Below are 21,673 nucleotides of genomic sequence, written 5' to 3' on the forward strand. Positions count from 1 at the left end.
CATTTTCATGTTTTTACAACAAAGTATCAGGTAGTTTCATTAATATGGGTTGGCCATATTGGATGTGGCGGCCATCTTGAAAATACAGCATTTTTCACGGCGCCTCCAACGATAACATTGATCAGCATATTAAGAAGGACATGTGTACCAATTTTCAGGCCTTTACTACAAAGTATCAGGTAGTTTCATTAATATGGGTTGGCCACATAGGATATGGCGGCCATCTTGAAAATTCATAATTTTTCGCAACGCCTCCAATGCCAATATTAATCAGCATATAAAGAAGTATATATGTACCAATTTTCATGCTTTTACAACAACGTGTCAGGTAGTTTCATTAATTTGGGTTGGCCATATTGGATTTGGCGGCCATCTTGAAAATTCTTCATTTTTCGCGACGCCTCCAACGCTAATATTAATCAGCATAAGGAGAAGGATATGTGTACCAATTTTCATGCTTTTACTCAAAAGTGCACGATCAGGCCCTTTTGTGTGTCTAATCCGCCGGACTAAAATGTCTATTTCTGGAAATTCAAAATGGCGGACCATGGAGAAAATCCCCCTTTTCATGTATGAAAAGTGCAAATTTCCCAGTCATGTTGAATACTTTGGTGGTGGTAAATATCTGTTAAAAAGTTAACATTTGTGAATGGGCATAATGAATTCTGGAAATGAATAACTAACAATATTACACGGTCCACCTTTAAATACAGATCTGGCCCAGGTCCAACCACAAATTCCAAACATGTGGATTGGACCTGGGCCAGATCCATTCCGGATCCATAATCCGGACCTGTTCCAGCTCAGCGCCATTGTAAAATAAGAAACCGGGCCAGACCAGAATTGCGGACTTGGCCCAAATGCCTGCCAACATCTGTCACAGATCTGGGCCAGACCCATTTTGCTATCTGGACCCCTCTCCCTGAGCCAGAGATGACTCTTTGCTGACAAGACAACTGACTCTTGGTTTCGGGTCAAACAACCAAAGACACATGCAGATGTAACCTAGATATCTAGACGCCTCTATTGGCCACAAATGCAGGGGCTTAGCTCGCTATAGGCTAATAATGCAGATGGCTAGAATTGCACAACAGCTGTAGCTGTAGCCTACCTCTCACAGCGCGATCCACCTCTCTCCCTCGGCTGCACTCCCTGACCCGCCTTTCGCGGACTAAAGGTCTACACACTATTTATAACTATAGCCAACAGTATGCTCACACTGGCGCCCCTCTAACAGGAAAACGCCCCATTTACTGTAAGTCAGCCGGGCCCGTGAGCAGTGCACTAGCGTCGGGGTCGCCGTGCAGAAACCTTGTTTTACTTTCGCTTTCGAAACGCACAGAGGAGCCGCAAGCAAGGCAGCCTCGCGCGTGTCGTTGCAGCTGTTGGAAAGGTGAATATTGTCCCTTGTTTGTAAAACGTTTAATTTGTGTTGTATTTTAAAACCTTAACATCGATACTGTTGCTGGAGTTAGATGTTAGATTGTGTTAAAGATGTTTGTTCTTATGAGAACTGTGGGGCGGTGTGTGCAGGGCAGTTGAACACTGCGTGCCACAGTTACAACCCTCTGCGACTTTATTCATTTTGCCTGAGAGACAAATGTGGGCAACTTCTTGGTATGCGAACCTTTTCCTTTCACTTTCAGAAAATCGTATAGGTACAGAAAATACAGGGTATAAACAACGTCTGTACGGTTTGCTTGCATGAGAAACATGCATTTCATTCGCCTAGTCCCACTGAATAAAACAGTTGAAAGTAGTTGATTGACAATAGTTTTTGAATGAGAGATAGAAGAGATAGTAGAGACTACTTACGGTAGTTTTTAAGTGTCGCATTGACTACAGAAACGTTGCTGCACCTCTGCGGTGTGCCTCGGCTTTTCTGCCTGGGATCGTTTATGTTTGCGTCCCGAGGAACACGCCGCCGGCCACGAGCATGACAACCCCACCCTGCACAGTTCACGCAGAGGCCAGGGGCGCGTGTTGTGGTATAGGGGCAATATTATGACCTTGGCAGGTTGTATGGGGGCCCTATCTAATTGCACGGGGGCCCTGTGTGCAATTGTTCTGAAACTGTGACTTGGGCGGCTTGGCTTAGCCATTCTTGATGCAAGTAATTTGACTTGTGAATTTTTGATGCACAATACAACAGAGAAGAAGGTTTGGTTGATTCATTTAAGTATCTGGTGAGAGGGTTTTTTTTAAGCCTTTTCTGATACTAAATTTCAGTGAATTGCTACGTGTACATGATGTTTTTGAATCGGATCTAATAGATCGGATTTAAGTAGATCGGATTAAGAGTTATTTTGCGACGTGTATACATGGCAATTTCACTTAAATGCGATTAAACGTCTGGGGAAAATAAAGTATTGCGATTGGACTGAGGACGCACGTGCTGAGTGAGCCAAATAAGGCGTGGGGGCGTGGTCGCCAAACCTCCAGGGAACTACTGGGACACAAGCTTATCTTCAGCCCGAAAATGAATTCCCTCAGTGGACTCAAGGCTGGTAAAATCCCCTTTGGGTCTGGTTCTTTCAAATGCTAGTTAGCACCCTCCTAGCTTAGAAAAACGAACTGGTGAAAGGGTGATGTGGAGTAACTTTGTTGTGCTTAATTACTTCGTGGGGCACTTTTACATCAATATATGGAAGCCACAACATTTATAGTCGCTTAGGGACTTTAAATCAAGCAAAACTTTCATGTGAAAATCAACAGGAAGTGCCGCCATCTTTTTCTCACTGACAAAGAGCACGGCATAGCACGGGCTCTTGGCGCCATCGTGTGGTCAACGAGCATGCGTGGAACGACCGGATTAATAGTAATTCTGATTAAAAGGTTACATGACAGAGGAACGTGTTTAATCGGATTCAAAAAAGGAATAAACCACCCACTTTAATCGGACTTAAGTTTAAATCGGAATAAACTTAAATCCTGTTCGGTAAGTGTTTACATGATGTTGTTAAAGTGGAATTAAGTTTTAATGAGATTTAAAGTGAGTTAAATCGGATTTAAATGCCTCATGTAAACGTAGCAAATGAAGATTATGGCCATGTGTTAAAACATGTTGTTCATGTGTTGTTCTCGTTATTATAAGGTTTAAATCTTGGAATTAAGTGATGGAAGGGAGTATGATTGAATTATCTTCCTTTGAAAGACATCTTGTAACATTACTAACTATTTTGTTTGGAGCAGCCAGATATTTATTGAGGGCTATTGAGACCCAATCCTTAGTATGAGAATTTCTTGTTGTAAACATCTGTTTGTGCTTCCACTTATGAGATTTTTCCAGAAGCTCACATGGGAAGATTACATTACTTGTGTAACACGACTGCTCTGTACACAGAGTGGAATGTCTAGTAGTAGCAGCAGTATAGAAACTCAGCAGTGGCCCTATACCATGCTCTGGATATCTGTGGAGGAGTGGGACGGGGGCTCAGACGCAATCAAGCAGGAATTTGCTCGATCACAATGAGATCTGCTTGGTCTAATAAAGATGGGGTTGAATGCTTGGCAAACAAGATGGACAGTTTTATGTAATGTGATTTCCCACAAACGCTGCTTCCTACTTGAAGCAGCCAGTGAACTGCCTGACAAGCATGTGGGCTACACCTGCAATTCTCGTCAGACAGATGAATGCCAATCAGGGTAGATTATCGACGGCATGGAGGAGGTCCCAAGCCAGAGCAGTTGCTCTGAGGTGACTGCGCCGCTGCTTAGCAAATATTTTGTTCCCGTGATGACTTGACACTAGGGCTGCACAATTAATCGAAAATAATCGAAAATCGTTATATAATCGTGATGTCGAAATCGTGATTTCAATCGTAATTTAATCGTGGCAATAGTGACCTACAGTATATCACGAAAGTGAATACACCCCTCACAGTTTTGCAGATTTTTGAGTATATCTTTTCATAGGAAAGCATTACAGAAATGTAACTTTGACACAATGATTAGTGACCTTTTAACAACATATTTAACCGCTTAAATTTCTTTTTCTCTCAGAAAAAAACAAAATACAGCCATTAATCTTTGAACATGTACTCACAAAAATGAGTACACCCCAAATTATAATCCGGTAGAGAAGGGGCTATGTTGGCTCGAATCGTCTCGAAATGAAAAGGGATGACAAGGGAGGTCATCAGTGTGCGTTTCAACCTTTCTTTGCATTGAACTATTTTTAAATTTTGAGTCTGCATCTGGCTTAAATAGATTGGTGTGAGATTTGAATGCAATCCTATGGAGAATATCATTATCTGCTTCAGTAGTCACAGTGCATGTTGACATGCATGTTTCTTTTAGGTGTATTTCAGATTGCCAATGTTGACAGCATTCATGCATCCCCAAACCATGTCAGTCCCACTACCATGCTTGACTTATGAGAGGATACACCTTTTTTGTAAAACTCACTTGTTTACCACCACACATGCTTGACACCATCTAAAGCAAATTTGTTTATATTGTTCTCTTCAGATCACACGACATGGTTCCAGTGATCCATATCCTTGGTCTGTTCATCTCTCTTGAGACCAAGATAAACAAATGAATGCTGTCAACATTGGCAATCTGAAATACACCAAAAAGAAACATACATGTCAACATGCACTGTGACTACTGAAGCAGATCATGATATTCTCCATAGGGTTGCATTCAAATCTCACACCAATCTATTTAAGCCAGATGCAGACTCAAAATGTAAAAGTTCAATGCAAAGAAAGGTTGAAACGCACACTGATGACCTCCCTTGTCATCCCTTTTCATTTCGTTTCATTTCGAGACGATTCGAGCCAACATAGCCCCTTCTCTACCGAATTTTAATCTGGGGTGTACTCACTTTTGTGAGTACATGTTCAAACATTAATGTTTGTATTTTGTTTTTTCCTGAGTGAACAAGAAATTTAAGCGGCTAAATATGTTGTTAAAAGGTCACTAATCATTGTGTCAAAGATATATTTCTGTAATGCTTTCCTATGAAAAGATATACTCAAAAATCTGCAAAACTGTGAGGGGTGTATTCACTTTCGTGATATACTGTACCTTCAAGAGCGTCCTTGAAGCCAGAACATACTGACAGGCTGGTGTTTCCATCCAGAAATGCTATTGCCCTGCTATTGCCTTTTACACAATTATTATAATTAATTTTATTTTGCTCATCCCGGATATAATTCATTCTTGATTATGTTTCATTTTGTTATCATTTTTAAATAATTCAGCATAGGTCAATAATCATGATTAATAATCGTGATTATGATTTTGACCCAAATAATCGTGATTATGATTTTTTTTCCATAATCGTGCAGCCCTGCTTGACACCATATGACATGACTGCCGCACAGAGGTCACTTCCATATGCCGCATCATGGACAGAAATTCTAAACAGGATGCTTCATGCGGCTCACAGTGGGCATGCTCGCTGCCTAGCAAAGTTTCTGCCTGACAAAAAAAAAACCTCCATCATGAACGACCTTATTGTCTCTGTCTTGGAGGAGGTTCAGGGGTGGAACAGTGGTATATGTAGGCAGGCACTGCAATGCTTCCTGTGGATATAGTGAAGGACAGATCCTTTACTGCAAGGAGTAATGAGCACTTTATCATTATATACATTGTGTGTGCATAGGCACAAGCAGACAGACATGTAAATAAGACCGATATAATCAGATAGACATAATGCATAGACACACAGGCATGTAGATATAGACACAGACATACATCTGTCAAACAAGCGCTCGCGCGCACACACACACACACACACACGTCAGACAGCTGAACATGCGTGTATTTACAAACAGGAAAAAGACAGGAAGGTCTATGTGAGGTACTATGTTCATGTGCATGTGTATTTGTGTGTGTGTGTGTGTGTGTGTGTGTGTGTGTGTGTGTGTGTGTGTGTGTGTGTACGTGTATGTGACAGATGACATCAGTGCCCATGGAGGGACCAGTGTGCCTGGTGGACAATGGACCAGACGGGAAGATGAGTGTCCAGCAGGGGGCTCTGCAGATCCTGGAGCAGATCCAGCAGCCGGTGGTGGTGGTGGCTGTGGTGGGGCTCTACCGCACGGGGAAGTCTTACCTCATGAACCGACTGGCTGGGAAACAGTCAGGTAAAAACACACACACACACACACACACACACACACACACACACACACACACACACACACACACACACATGTAATGGAGGCCAACTAGCAGAGTGTGGCCCTCCCGAACGAAGCCTGATACAGTATCGGTAGCGCTGGGCTATCAGACTGGTCCTTAAAGTGATACTGTCCCATTTTTGGAAATAAGCTTATTTTACACCTCTCCTGGAGTTAGATAAAAGGGTTTTACCGTTCTCCTGTACTTTCAACCGTTCTCTGGGTATGGCAGTGCAAATTTTACCTCCAAGCTAGCAGTTAACATAGAGTCCTATGAGACCAGCTGGCGGCTAACTGGTCTCATAGGACTCAATGTTTATTGCTAGCTTGGAGGTAAAATTTGCACTGCCATACCCAGAGAACGGTTGAAAGTATAGGGGAACGGGAAAACCCTATTATTTAACTCAAGGGGAGGTGTAAAATAGGCTTATTTCTAAAAATGGGACAGTAGTTGCAACGTGCTGTGACTCCCATTGACGTGGTGGCGAGTTCAAGACCCTGAGGGGGACGGACTACACGGTAATACGTCGGGTTACACACACACACACTTCCACCACTGCACACACACACTTACACATCCCTGACAAATGTATGATAACAGGTGGCAGGTGTGTGTGAGAGTGCTCAGCTCTTGTTATGTGTGTATATTGATGGTCTTCCTTACCCATCAGGCTTTGCTCTGGGCAGCACCATCGAGTCCAAAACCAAAGGAATATGGATGTGGTGTGTACCTCACCCAAAGAAACCAGGTATGTATCACTGTTCACACACACATACACACACACACACACACACACACACACACACACACACACACACACACACACACACACACACACACACACACACACACACACACACACACTTCTCTTTATGGACTGTTTCTTGTTTCATCACACAGGACACACACTGGTCTTGCTAGACACTGAAGGTTTGGGGGACGTGGAAAAGGTGAGTAGCCTACAGTGTGTGTGTGTGTGTGCTAGTGTGTATGCGTGTGCGCTAGTGTGTGTGCGCTAGCGTGTATGCGCGCACACGTGTGTGTGTGTGTGCGCTAGTGTGTATGCGAGTGTGTGTGTGTGTGTTTACTATATAATGTGTGCTGTGTGTTTTCCAGGGCGATGAGAAACATGACACGTGGATCTTCTGTCTGGCTGTTCTCCTCAGCAGCACTCTGGTCTACAACAGCATGGGTACCATTGACAACAATGCCCTGGAGAAACTACAGTATCCTATATATACACGCACACACACACACACACACACACATGCTCACACACACATGCACACACACTGCCCTGGAGAAACTAGAGTATTCTTACAAACTCTCTCACACACACACACACACACACACACACTCTGTAGAATGGAGGCGTTAGCAATGATCTATGGTAGTCTTAACTGTGAAGTAGACAGAGATGCAGAGAATAACAGGCAGAGAATAACTCATTCATCAATTTGGGACGGCACGAAGGGCGTGGTCGCCAAGCTCCAGAAGCTCCCTGTACTACCGGGACAGCTGGTAATCTTCAGCCCCAAATTGGTATCCCCAGCCTGGTTAAAAACTTTGGACCAAACCCCCTGGCCTGGATCAGAAAACATGCTAGCATTAGCTTACCCGGGTAACTTAAAACATCGAGTAGTCAAATAGTAATGTGGAGTCAATTTTTTGTGCAACATCAGTTAGTGGTGTATTTTTACATCAATATATGGTAGCCACAACATGTATAGTCACATAGGGTCTTTAAATTAAGCAAAAAACTTTCATGGAAGAAGTCGTGCAGAGATCTGCCATTTTTTTTGCCTGGAAGTGCTTTGCTGGGTCTTGCGTCAGCACGTGCCCGACCAGCATGCGTGGAACGACCGGAATTTTTGTTAAAGCGGAATATGGCAGAGGAATACGCTTATTCGGAATTAAGAGGAATGAACCACCCACTTTATATAAGTTTAATTCCAAATAAACTTAATTCCGGTTCAGGAAGTGTTGACATGATGTTTTTAAAGCGGAATTAAGTTTTATTTGGAATTAAATGGAGTTAGTGTTAGGGCTGGTGTTGTGCTAGTGCATTGTGCTCCTCAACAGCGCCCCCCTCAGGTACGTGACAGAGTTGACGGAACACATCCAGGTGAAGAGCAGCGAACACAGCAAGAGCACGGAGATGATGCGCATCTTCCCCTCCTTCGTGTGGACCGTCAGAGACTTCACTCTGGAGCTGGAGCTGAAAGGCAAACCCATCACTGCTGATGAGTACCTGGAGAACGCACTCAAGCTCAAACCAGGTCACACACACACACACACACACACACACACACACACACACACACACACACACACACACACACACACACACACACACACACACAAAAGCCATTTCATGTTCACATCATATAATGGATGAGTTTTTTTCCACTTGTGTTGAACAGGAACACAAATGGCGAGGTTCAACCAGGTGCGTCAGGGCCTGAGGGATTTCTTCGCAGTGCGGCGCTGCTTCGTGTTTGAACGGCCGGCCAACAACAAAAAGATGAAGATTATGGAGCAGCTGACAGACGATGACTTAGAGGAGGGCTTCGTTGAGGAGGCCAACACGTTCTGCAGCTACATCTTCAGCGAGGCCCAGCCCAAAACCATGAGGGGTGGCCTCGGAGTCACTGGCAGGAGTGGGTATTGTTATTACTACCCCATAGCTAATATACTAATATCACATCGCTAATACCCCATCAATAATACACTAACAGGCCCTACAATAATATAATATAATTATTACCGGTACACCATCACTACACATTTCCCTGCCACTTAATACCCAATCACTATTGCTCCATCTAATACAAAATCACTAATACACCATCATTATTATTCCTTCCCCATTATTACTGCATCACTACTACACTACTACACTATCACTACACTGCTCCGTCACTAGTGGGCTTTACCATCACTATTGCCCCATCACTATTACCCCATCAATAATACGCCATATGACATTGGCCATAACAACTACCCCCACGAGCCAGAAGATGAAGTGAATATGTACTGTATTGGACTGTCAGGGATCAGTAGTGGTTATTGTGAAAATTTAAAATAAAGTCTGCAGACCAGGCTCCCGTTTCTGTTCATTTAATATGACGTCATATTAAATTAAAAGAAACGGGAGCCTGGTGTGCGGACTTTATTTTCAATTTTCATGTGACTTTGCTAGTCCTGCACCCAAAATATTTGAGACTGATGTGCGTGTTTTCTTTCTTTACTGAGTAGTGGTTATTGTCCCACTGAAATATGCATTGTATCATTTGTGTGTAGCATTTTAGCATGTGTGTTTCACTGCTGTTTGTGCACGTGGGTTGCAGGTCTGGGCTTTCTGGCAGAGACATACGTGGAGGCGATCCGCAGTGGGAAGGTGCCGTGTTTGGAGAGCGCTGTGGAGTCGCTGGCACTGATTCAGAATGGGCGAGCCGTGGCAGAGGCTCTGGCCCACTACGAGAAGGAGATGCAGCGCTGGGTGCGATTGCCCTCCGAGACACAGGAGGCGCTGTCCCAAATCCACTCTGAAGCCAGCACACAGGCCATCAGCATCTTCACCAATGCCTCCTTCAACGACAATCAACAAACCTACCAGGACGAGCTTATGGTACACGCACTTAAGGCCCAGTCATACGCTATGTGATAGACAAAAACAGACATTGTTTAACACATTCTAACCGCTGATTTTGTGCATAGTTTGACACAAAAACACGAAAAAGAGCTTAATATTACAGAAGAATTGGATGAAAACCTTGCAACTCTTAAAAAAAAAGCTGTAAAAAGCTAGCGGAAATGCAACGATATTGATGATTTTACATACAGTAGCTCGTCTTCATTCTGTATGTGTGCCGTTCACTTGTATAGGGCTCCCTAACGTTCGTACGTCTTGTATTTATGAATAATGGACTTATGAACTCAATATCATACCGCTGCACATGGCAACAGACTTTTGGCCGATAATTCTTGTGTTTCGTATCACTCCACAAGGAGTTCGATCACTTCCCGTTGAAAATCGGTAAATTTTGCTGAGCAACACAATTTCACATGCTGTTCCAGAATGGCTAACCAAATTATCCTGACAGTTTCAGTGAGCCATCACGATAACATGCCTGCCTGTAACTTAGCAACCACACTAGTCCAGAAAAGATCAGAAAGCTCCTGGGAGGCAAGGAAAGCTGTCTGTGCCACAAACGCGTCTTGTGGGAGCAGGCCCCAAACTCCCTCTCTCTCGCCCCCTGGACTGTCATGCAGGAATAACACCTTCCCTCTTTGCCCCCCCCAGAGGAAGATGGCGGAGGTGTACGACGACTGGTGCCTGCGTAACGCGGAGGAGTCTCGTCGTGTGTGTGGGGAGGTGCTGGCGCGTGTGTTCGGGCCCCTGGAGGCCGGTGTCTTGCGCGGGGCCTACATGAAGCCGGGGGGCTACAAGGAGTACAAGGCCGCCCTTGACGAGGCCACCGCACAGTACAAACGAGAACAAGCCAGCGAACTCATGGTGAGGAGACAAGAATGCTGTGTGTGTGTGTGTGTGTGTGTGTGTATTGGTGCATGTGTGAGAATGTAATCTTGCTATAACGTGTGTGTGTGTGTGTGTGTGTATTGGTGCATGTGTGAGAATGTAATCTTGCTGTAACCTGTGTGGGTGACTGAAGTGTTGCTATAAATGTGTGTGTCTGTGTGTTTGTGTGAGAATATAGTCTCACTGTAACCTTTGTGTGTGTGTGTGTGTGTGTGTGTGTGTGTGTGTGTGTGTGTGTGTGTGTGTGTGTGTGTGTGTGTGTGTGTGTGTGTGTAGAGAGAGGAGGTACTGTTGTGCTATCTGAAGGACAAGATGAGTATTGGACAGAGCATCCTGGCAACAGACAAGTCACTCTCAAAAGCAGAACAACAGGCAAAGGGTAACACACACACACACACAAGAGATTATCATAAACATTCTCTCTCCTCTCTCTCTCTCTCTCTCTCTCTCTCTCTCTCTCTCTCTCTCTCTCTCTCTCTCGCGTGCTCTCTCTGTCATATGAAGGGCTGAGTACCGATCAGAACGTTTCGGTTCCGGTTTCATGACCTTTGTTTCGGTGCCAATTTCGGTTCCTATTTTATAAATACTCAGGATGACGAAATGTTTAAAAATCATAACCGACCACCGAGCCCCCCTCATTATCCGGTTGAAGTTTAAAAGTTGTTTTAAATCAAGAACTATGATCTGCAATCTAAACCCAACCCTATCCATTTCGTGCTGCACGTCTCTGGTGAAAGATGTTCTCCCAGTGATGGGGAGCTACATGAGAAATCAGAATAATGTGCTAAGCTGAATCTCTGCCTCACAGAACTGGCAGCTAGAACAAGAATCAGTAACAGAGGTGATGTGAAATATTTTTCAATCTCTTAGTGATGCTTTATCCCACTCGCTCCCCTTCAGGGCCCGCTGCTAGAAAGACGAAATCACCCAGCTAAGAAAATTAGTAGTTCGCTAGGTCAAAAAAAGTGTCGGTCCATAATTTTATCCTCACGGCTGTCAGTTACCCTGACAAGCCTGCCACACCCCCTCTAGTTATTCCACGAGTTCAGAGCCGTATGGGGCTCTGCCAGAGATTTTTTCTAAAGGAAAAGGATCCCCTTAGCAACAGTATCTCTGGCTCTGCATCAGCTAGAAGGTCTTGCTTATCAAACTACCTGCCAGTACATTTTATGCCAGATACCGCCAAGAATACATGTCCCTGGGAAATACGAGCTCTCATTCTCGAGCTCCGAACCGTAGACGTGGGTGTGCCTTCTCTTTGCATCGCAGCGTCAGTTCATACAAATGATGTTCATGGTAAACACAGCGAATCGTATGAATATACCTCATATTAATATAACTCATATTTAATTTTTATACTGTACACACGCTCCTTTTAAAACATGTGTTGTGGGGGTCTTGCGCACGCGGACTATCAGTGTTAAATGGAAAAGCATGATGTACTGTCTGACCGGTGACGACTGTCCCATTGACGGTCAGGACTTGGATAGTTGAAAATGTTCCGATTTATGGCTTAAAATAAGGGATTTTTTGCCGTTTGTTGTAGCTCGAAGTTGAGTAGGCGGACTATGCTGTTCTAGCAAAACCTTTTTTTAAACAATAGAAGCTTGTTACGCACGCAGTGAAGCTGGGCGAGCACTATTTAGATTAGGCTATATTCCTTCCAAAAATGTCCGAATGTCACAAGAATCAATTCTATGCACTGTCCATAATTATACCAAACAGACCAAGTATCCACATAGAAGAACTAGACTTCAGTTTTGATAACCCACGTAACAAATCTGCAAGCCGTGGTATCAATGTAGGCCTTCCAAAACAGCTCCAAACAAAGTCTCTCATGACTGAGCTCACCTGATGCAGCTGGTGTGAGTTTCTTTATTATTGAGATGAAGTCGAAACTTTGTTATGATTCACTGTGTAATCAAAAAAGTCGGCGAATGCGCGCATATCAATAGCACGCGTGCTGGACCAAACAAAGATAGGCTAACTAAAGGAAAGTAATGGTCCGCGATGCTTCATGATGGAGTGAGAGTCCGAAATGTGCCATTCCATTTTTGGGAGCATCAAACTGTTTTGCGGACCTTTACTTTCCTGCACGACGATGTAACCATCTGCGTGAGAACCATGCAATTAGGCCGGGAGCTACGTATACCCCTCAGGATGTTTTTTGCTTACTTTTTTTCACTATGATTTCCTGTTAGTATATACCCTGGGCCATAATGAGTTGATAGGGTGCACTCCCAACTCGGCCCCGTTTGGTCTCAGGGCCCAAAAAAACATCTTTTAAGGAAAAGCTGCAGGCGAAATTATATACTTGTAAATATTAAGGTACTGCAACTGCAGAAATGGTCCTAGAACCCTGTAAATTGTCATGGGTCATCCTGTCACATAGGGGAACCAACCTGAAAAACGTTTCAGAGCTTGGGGCTTTTCTTCTGTCAAATATCATCTTCAACATACCCAAAAAGCCCCAAAAATGCTTGTCCGCCTGACAAATTGTCTTCAAATTTGATCATTTTCAACTCTGTTATGATATGCATTAGTCCCTCAAATGTGAATGAAAAACTACCCAAGTTCATGAGCTTCAATTTAAGTCCAAGAGGACCTTTCTAGCTAGAGTAAAACAGCTGCTATGTCCAAAGTTATTCACAATAACCTATCCGAAAATAGTAGCCTACTGGCCTGGCAGGTCACTTTCATTACCAATTTGTATGGGACTTTGAACAACAATATTACATAAACCATACCTTGACTTGAGAATTGCAGGAATGAAAGTATTAAGTGAATAGCTTCAACTATTGGTGGACTGTGAACAGGATGCAACACGTGGTACTATCACACAAAATGAATGAATAAAATGACAAATTTATTTAAGGAATGGTTTGTACAGCAGTAGTTTAGAATGTGAAAAATAACTTTTAATGATCATTTAATAATCCTCATCATCCTGTTCCTAATAAATCCACATTTGTATGACTTTCATATGTCATGTCTTGTTCATCCGTGTCCTCTGCCAATACATCAATCAGAGCTTTTGGGATTACATCACCCTCAAACCATAGTGGTTCAAGCTTCCCAGTTTGTTTATGCGAAAACCATGGTCAAGTGGACTTGGGATCTCTGGGTAATGCTCATGGGCCCTATCCCCTGACCTATCCCTTAATTCTGACACCATACTCCATCTCAAAAATGGATGTTTAGTGGTGCATAAAAACAACAACAAAGTGAAAGGCATGAACCACATGATCAAAGATGCTGAGAATGTGCAACTTCCTCCTCCAGGCCAATATGCTCTCATTCAGGATGAGAGCACATTTACAAGTCTACCCGCATGAGTTGAAACAATATTTAGCACAGACACGTACGTGAACTGTCTTCATTAACCAAAATCAACTGACAGATCGCAGACGTTGTGGTGAACGTTTTATTATGAACGGGCTGAAAGCCTTTCTCACAAACGATGAAAACAAGAAGGCACTCATTCATTTACTACTGGTAAGTGTTGCACTGATACCATGTTTTGGCCCCAATACCGATATCTGATACCTGGCTTTGAAGTATCGACCAATAACATACCCGATACCACTCGGCGAATGAGAACAAGAGAAAGAAGCCACATGCACTTGATGAATACTTTGTCTGAACGTAGTGAGCAGCGGTTTCACTGGAGCTGGTTGAAAGAGCTTTAGGTGTGGCAGTTTACGAACGTATGCTTACTCAAAATTAATTGTGTTAATTTGTGTTAAAGTGTGAAGTTCAAGGCTGCGTTCAAGTGTCATACAATCATCGGTAAATGGTATCGTGCCCTACTTGTTGGTACTCACCAGATTTTTTGCAGGAACACATTGCCACTGTTCTGGCTCTACATACCTTCAATGGTGTTGACTGCATGTCAGCATTCAAAAGCAAAGGAAAAGTGTGACCAATGAAGTTATTGAATCAAACATCAAATTTCCTCGAAGTCTTTGCAGAAGGAGGAAACTCATTTGATCTTGATAAACAGCTCGTCAATGATGTTAAGGAGTTCACCTACTTACTGTATGGATTTAGTCAGCGAGTGAAAATCATTGATCGAAGCAAGAGAAATTAAACTAAAGAAGATGTCTGGGTCAAACCTTCAAGCTCACCAGGGTCTCTTAATTGACCTATCAACTTTCCCACCGTGCAAGAAGGTCCCTCAACGGTGCTTTCCCTGGTGCTGTTCACCCTGTAAACCACAGACTTCAACTACAACTCAAAGACCTGCCATATGCAAAAGTTCTCAGATGACTCCGCTATTGTTGGATGCATTAAAGATGGACAGGAGGGGAAGTAGAGAGGTCAGGAGGAGAACTTTGTCAGATGGTGAAGAATCAACCAGCTGCAGCTGAACACCACCAAAACCAAATAAATGGTGGTTGACCTCAGGCAAAACACCCCGCCCCTGGTGACTGTCTCTATCGAGGGGAGACAGAAGCGACAGTCTGCACATATAAGTACCTGGGTGTACACCTGGACAATAAACTGGACTGGTCTGCTAACTCAAAAGCACTGTACAGGAAACAGAGCAACAGACTACGGCAGATGTTCTATCAGCCTGTCATGGACAGTTGTGGCATGCTGGGGTGGTAGCATTAGGAGAGCAGATGCTGGGCGCCTTGACAGGCTGGTGAGGAAAGCTGTGTCTGTTGTAGGCACAGAACTGGAGGCTCTCACTATCACAGCTGAGAATAGGACACTAAGCAGACTCTACTCTATAATGGACAAATGGACAATCACCCCCTGTACCCAGTCTTTGACCGCCAGAGAAGCCTGTTCAGTTACAGATTTCACACCATCTCCTGCAGGACAGACAGGCTACGGAGGTCCTTTGTCCCCAGGGCCATCCAATTATTCAACACCACATAGACGGACTCACAGAGATCATCATAGGTGACTGGACCGCATAAACCAACCTGCACATTTTATCTTTATGTCCAGAGCTCTGCTGCCAGGATCTTGTCTTTATGTCCAGAACTCTGCTGCCAGGATCCTCACAGGCACTAGACCCTGGCAGCACATCACCCCCATACTCAAGCAGCTTCACTGGCTCCCCATCAAGTCACGCATTACCTATAAAGTCCTCCTAACCTTCAAGTCCCTCCATGGTCTGACACCCCACTACCTCATTGACCTCCTCCATCCCTATGACCCCTCAAGATCCCTGCAGTCCTCTTCCAAGGGCCAGCTGGTCGTCCCTAGTACCAGGCTCAAGACCACCAGTGACAGAGCCTTCCATGTAGCTGCTCCTATTCTTTGGAACAATCTGCCCGACCACATCCAGAATACCCCCTCACTGACCATGTTTAAGCAACGCCTTAAGACACATCTCTTCCTGGAGGCTTATGGCTGCTAGTTCCACAAGCACATTCTTTACATGCACTCACACACACACACGCCCTGACGCGCACACACTCACACTTCCTATACAATACCTTGTGAAGCGACCTTGGGTGTTTTGAAAGTCACTATATATAAAACGAAAGTATTATTATTATCATTATCATCATTATATATATGCCTCCGTGCTTCTACCTGAACTCCTATCCTACGCCTGGGTGTAACCGATTATTATTTTTTTGGGACTATGCAGTATGCACAGTGACGTCTGACACTCCAGGACAATTTTTTGGGCTCCTCTGTGCCACTTAGCTAAGGCACATGTGATAAATCCCTGGTACACTTTTTTTGGACACTAAATGACTAAATGTTTTTTTTTTTTTTTTTTTTGCTGCTCCGTACCACAGAGAGAGAGAGATCTACTTGTGTGTGTGTGTGTGTGTGTGTGTGTTTGTGTGTGTGTGTGTGTGTGTGTGTGAGAGAGAGAGAGAGCGAGAGAGAGAGGAAGTGACATCTGCCTTGGGCTGAATGTATGTATGTAAGAGTGAGCTATATGGTTAATATGTAACGATGTGTGTGTCATGTGTGTGTAATGGGTTTTTGTATTTATGTATGTGACACTTTCATTTCCCCCTGGGATTACTAAATGATACTCTACTCTACTCAAACAACACTTCATACTACAAACTTTCATGTGTGCATCTGAAAGAGAGCCCATGAGCATTACCCAGAGATCCCAAGTGCACTTGACCATGAGTTTCACCTAAACACATATGGGAAGCTTGAACCACTATGGTTTGAGGGCGATGTAATCCCAAAAGCTCTAATGTCTTGGCAGAGGAGGACAGAGATTAATATGACATGACTGATGAAATCCATACAATTGTGGATGAAAATGAGGAAGAGACGGATAATGATAATAAAGATTATAAATTCTGATTAAAAGTTCTTATCTACATTCTAAACTACTGCTGTACAATACAAATCAGCCATTAAATACATTTCACATTTGAGTCATTCCTTTTGTGTAATAGTATGTGTTGCATCCTGTTCACAGTCCACCAATAGGTGGTAACATTAGTTACTTTTGATGCTATTCACTTAATACTTTCATTCATGCAATTTTCAAGTCAAGGTCAAACACTTCAAAAATATGGTTTATGTCATATGTTCAAAGTACCAAACGAATTGGTAATGCCTGAAAGTGACTGAATGCCTGCCAGTAGGCTACTATTTTCGGATAGGCTATTGTGAATAACTTTGGACATAGCAGCTGTTGTACTCTAGCTAGAAAGGTCCTCTTGGACTTAAATTGAAGCTCATGAACTTGGGTAGTTTTTCATTTACATTTGAGGGACTAATGCATAGCATAACAGAGTTGAAAATGATCAAATTTGAAGACAATTTGTCAGGCGGACAAGCATTTTTGGGGCTTTTTGGGCATGTTGAAGATGATATTTGACAGAAGAAAAGCCCCAAGCCCTGAAACGTTTTTCAGGTTGGTTCACCTATGTGACAGGATGACCCATGACAATTTACAGGGTTCTAGGACCATTTTTGCAGTTGCAGTACCTTAATATTTACAAGTATATAATTTCGCCTGCAGCTTTTCCTTAAAAGATGGTTTTTTGGGCCCTGAGACCAAACGGGGCCGAGTTGGGAGTGCACCCTATCAACTCGTTATGGCCCAGGGTATATACTAACAGGAAATCATAGTGAAAAAAAGTAAGCAAAAAACATCCTGAGGGGTATTCGTGGCTCCCGGCCTAAATGCTTTGTTTGTACACCCTGTCTTGCTGTGTCTTGGCTCGTAGTGGCTGTATCGAAGACAAAGTTTTAATTCTGTGCCATCTAAAAACGAACTCGGCTACTCTTCTCTTCTCGGCAGGCCTATACAAAGTAAAGATGGGCTGATGGTAATTTCCCTCGTAACAGCGTTAATATCCACAGATGATTTGACCACCTTTTTAAAAGGGGATGTAGCCTGCCAGCAGTCTCTGCAAGCCCGAATGTGACCACAATTAGTGTTGACATATGCTTAATGATAAATAAGCGACAGCCGTTCTGACTGCGTTAACGTTCCGGGGTTTTAAATGCGAAATGATAACTGACGTGACACATCTGGGAACCGAAATGTGGAACTGACAGACAAGGCACGTTTCGATGCCAAATAGAACCTTAGTCTTTCATTCGGTTCCTTCAAGGAATCGAATTTCGGTACCCAGTCCTACTCATATGTGTTCTTGCATGCACATGTGTGTGTAATTATTTTTGTGTGCTTAAGAAAAAAATTGTCTGCTAAATGCAATGTAGTGTAATGATATCTACTGCAGTTATTTCAATCCCAAACGGGGAGTTTATTGTGCGTGCGTGTGCGTTTGCGTTTGCGTGTGTGTGTAGAGGAGGCTCTGCGGAGAGAGGAGGCTGAGAGGAAACGCGAGCTGCTGGAGGAGCAGGCTGCCTTGCAGGAGGAGGCCCTGAGGTACAAGTGTAGTGTGTGTGCGTGTTAATAATGTGTGTGTGCGCTCCAATTATGTGTGTGTGGAGCCCTATCTCACGCCTTTCGTAAAGTCTTCACGAAAATAATAGATTCATTTTCGTGGTGCATTCACGAAATTGCCCGTTTTTCGTGGTAGGGCAACGAAACGCTGCCTATTCACTTGAATTGCCCCACTGCTGCTATGGTTATCCAAGCGTCTGCAGGGGCGGGGAGGGGGTGCTGACAGAACACAGCTGAACTCACTAATTCGACGCCCTTTCGGTACTTACGCCTTATGTCCCCTAAACCTAAACCTAAACCTAAACCTAACCCTACAGTACTTAACCCTAAACCTAACCCTAACCTTAACCTTAACCCTAACTTTAACCCTAACCTTGACCCTAACCTTGACCCTAAACCTAACCCTAAATTGCTTGTTTGAAATGTTTGATTACCATGTGACGGTAGGCTACCGAAAGGGCATCAAACTAGTGGGTCACTAGGCAACAGTCGGGCAATTCAAGTGAATAGGCAGCGTTTCGTTGCCCTACCACGAAAAACGGGCAATTTCGTGAATGCACCACGAAAATTAATCTATTATTTTCGTGAATACTTCACGAAATGAGTGAGATACGGTTGGTGTGTGTGTGTTATTAATGTGTGTGTGTTTCTGCGTGTGTTAATTGTGTGTATCAGGGCGGTCCAGAAGAGTCATGAGGAGGCGGTGAGGCGGATGCAGGAGAAGATGGAAGAGGAGACGAGACGCAACAAGGAGGAGCTGGACCGCGTGCTCACGGCCAAACTCAAAGTGAGAGAGAGAGAGAGAGAGAGACAGAGACAGAGACAGAGACAGAGCTTGTGTAGGGATGTCGTGGCATGCAAATTCAACCTCACAGTCATTGTGACCAAAATGACAACAGTTTTCAGGTTTTTTTTCAGTTATCACAGTGTGCTGAATATGTTCACACTGATAGTCCTACTCAAACTGAAATAGTTTCAACATATGCTTGTCACTGTGTTGAGCAATGAAGACGAAATTGCCACAGACTGTACTGTTAATTGTACAAAGGAACTGGTATAGCAGTTCACCAGCTTTGCCAACAGTAGGCCCTACACTGTAAAGTGTGACTTTGCTGGTCCCGTTACGGTACGGTTATCCACAGTGATAATCTATTTTTTGAAATCCAAACAGTAATTATTGTCAAAAATGTATCACTGTTTATAATAGGCCTGGGCAAGAATCGTGAATCGAGTTTTTTATGGGAAAAAAATAGGATTTTGAAGGTGAATCAGGATGTGTCAAGGAGGTGTTGAAAATGATTCACCTAGCTCTAACTTATACAATGTATATCTTGTGTAAGAGTAAATCTTGTGAGTAGATAAACAAATTTACTTTAGATGGTGTCAAGCATGTGTGGTGGTAAACAAGTGAGTTTTACAAAAAAGTTTATCCTCTCAATAGCCAAGCATGGTAGTGGGACCAACATGGTTTGGGGATGCATGAATGCTGTCAACATTGGCAATCTGAATTACACCTAAAAGAAACATGCACGTCAACATGCACTGTGACTACTGAAGTAGATCATGATATTTTTCATAGGATTGCATTCAAATCTCACATCAATCTATTTAAGCCAGGCGCACACTCAAAATGTAAAAGTTCAATGCAAAGAAAGGTTGAAACGCACACCGATGACCTCCCTATTAATCCCTTTTCATTTCGAGACGATTCAAGCTAACACAGCCCCTTCTCTACCGGATTTTAATCTGGGGTGTACTCACTTTTGTGGGTACATGTTCAAACATTAATGGCTGTATTTTGGTTTTTTTTCTGAGTGAACAAGAAATGTAAGCGGTTATATATGTTGTTAAAATGTTAATCATTGTGTCAAAGTGAAATTTCTTTAATGCTCTCCTATGAAAATATATACTCACAAATCTGCAAAAATGTGAGGGGTGTACTCACTTACGTGATATACTGTATGTATGTATGTACCATGAAAGTCAAACAGAAGACAAACTTTGTATGTGTGTGTGTATGTGTGCGTGTCTGTCTGTCTGTCTCAGGAGCAGGAGGCGGCCATAATGGAGCAGTCAGAAAAGCGTGTGAAGGAGCTACAGGAGGAGGTGTCGCGACTGCGTGATGAGGAGAAGAGGGTGGCGCAGCAGCAGCAGCAGCAGGGTGGAGGTTTCTTGGACACCACTGCTGATCTCCTGACGAACGCCGGAAATGTAGCTTTATGGGTAGCTCCTGGTCCCTGGAAGGTAGCAGGGGGTGCAGCCATGTTAGCAGGTGGTTTTTTACGCAGCTTCAGCAGATAACTCACGTGCTGCACAGCATTGTAACGCCACTCCACATGTAGTTTATAATTTAGATAAATTAGAGTAGGATAGAATATGTCACCATGCAGGACACATGCAATGTACACTTTTGCAATCTGTTTCAGTGGCCCGACTGAGCGCGATCAAAGACACAGATTGCTGTAGGCCTACAATTGTTAGTTATTAGCTGCTTATCATCGTGTATTCCGTCATAGCTAATGGTTAATAGCAAATGGCTAGCAGTGTGAATCAAAGCCTCATTCTTCTCTACCATCTCTCTGCCGTTTGTAGCGCTGTACGTTTACATGTCCAACAGGGGGAACCCTAACAACATTACAGTCAGAGCCTTATATAAAGAGAGTCTGGCCAACTATGGGTTCGAACGTTCAAGCTATCCCGCTATTTTGATTGGTTCTGGGCTGGTCACATGTTTCATGGATGCCGTTTTCGTTCCCCACGCTCCCATTAATGAGCATTATCAGATATAAAACATAAGGCTTCACTATAATATTATTACATAATTATTATGACAAACTGTTGTGCATAAAACAGCATCGTTTAACTCGTGACAGAAACGGAGGATTTGGGACATACACGGATATAAACTCCCCTTTATGGAATATAAAGGTCAGAATTAATAACCGGAAAGCAGGAGATTTCTCCGTGTTGTGTGAGGTAAATGTATTTTTCCCCCTTCGACTTTTGTTAACAATTACTTTTGAAAGAAATAGTCATGATGATGGCATGCTCTCAAAAACTCCTGTCCGCACTTTGAAAACGAATGAAGTTAGGTTTCTGTCATAACTTGAAATTAGCTTGTCAAATCTCAATTGCCA

General features: G+C 43.4%; 1 protein-coding gene across 1 annotated transcript; it reads left to right on the forward strand.

Moving 5' to 3' along the window:
- The first annotated feature begins 1,130 nt into the window (after window positions 1–1,130).
- On the forward strand, window positions 1,131–21,313 carry gbp2 (guanylate binding protein 2). Its single transcript, XM_063213854.1, has 13 exons — window positions 1,131–1,393; window positions 5,909–6,098; window positions 6,806–6,883; window positions 7,036–7,085; window positions 7,252–7,361; window positions 8,230–8,414; window positions 8,559–8,795; window positions 9,486–9,766; window positions 10,442–10,654; window positions 10,955–11,057; window positions 18,437–18,518; window positions 19,212–19,323; window positions 20,583–21,313. The coding sequence occupies exons 2-13, from the start codon at window positions 5,909–5,911 to the stop codon at window positions 20,835–20,837; spliced, it is 1,896 nt and encodes a 631-aa protein (XP_063069924.1). The 5' UTR covers window positions 1,131–1,393; the 3' UTR covers window positions 20,838–21,313.
- The last annotated feature ends 360 nt before the right edge of the window (window positions 21,314–21,673 follow it).

Source organism: Engraulis encrasicolus, chromosome 13, assembly GCF_034702125.1.
Source record: "Engraulis encrasicolus isolate BLACKSEA-1 chromosome 13, IST_EnEncr_1.0, whole genome shotgun sequence".
In the NCBI taxonomy this organism is placed as follows: Eukaryota; Metazoa; Chordata; class Actinopteri; order Clupeiformes; family Engraulidae; genus Engraulis; species Engraulis encrasicolus.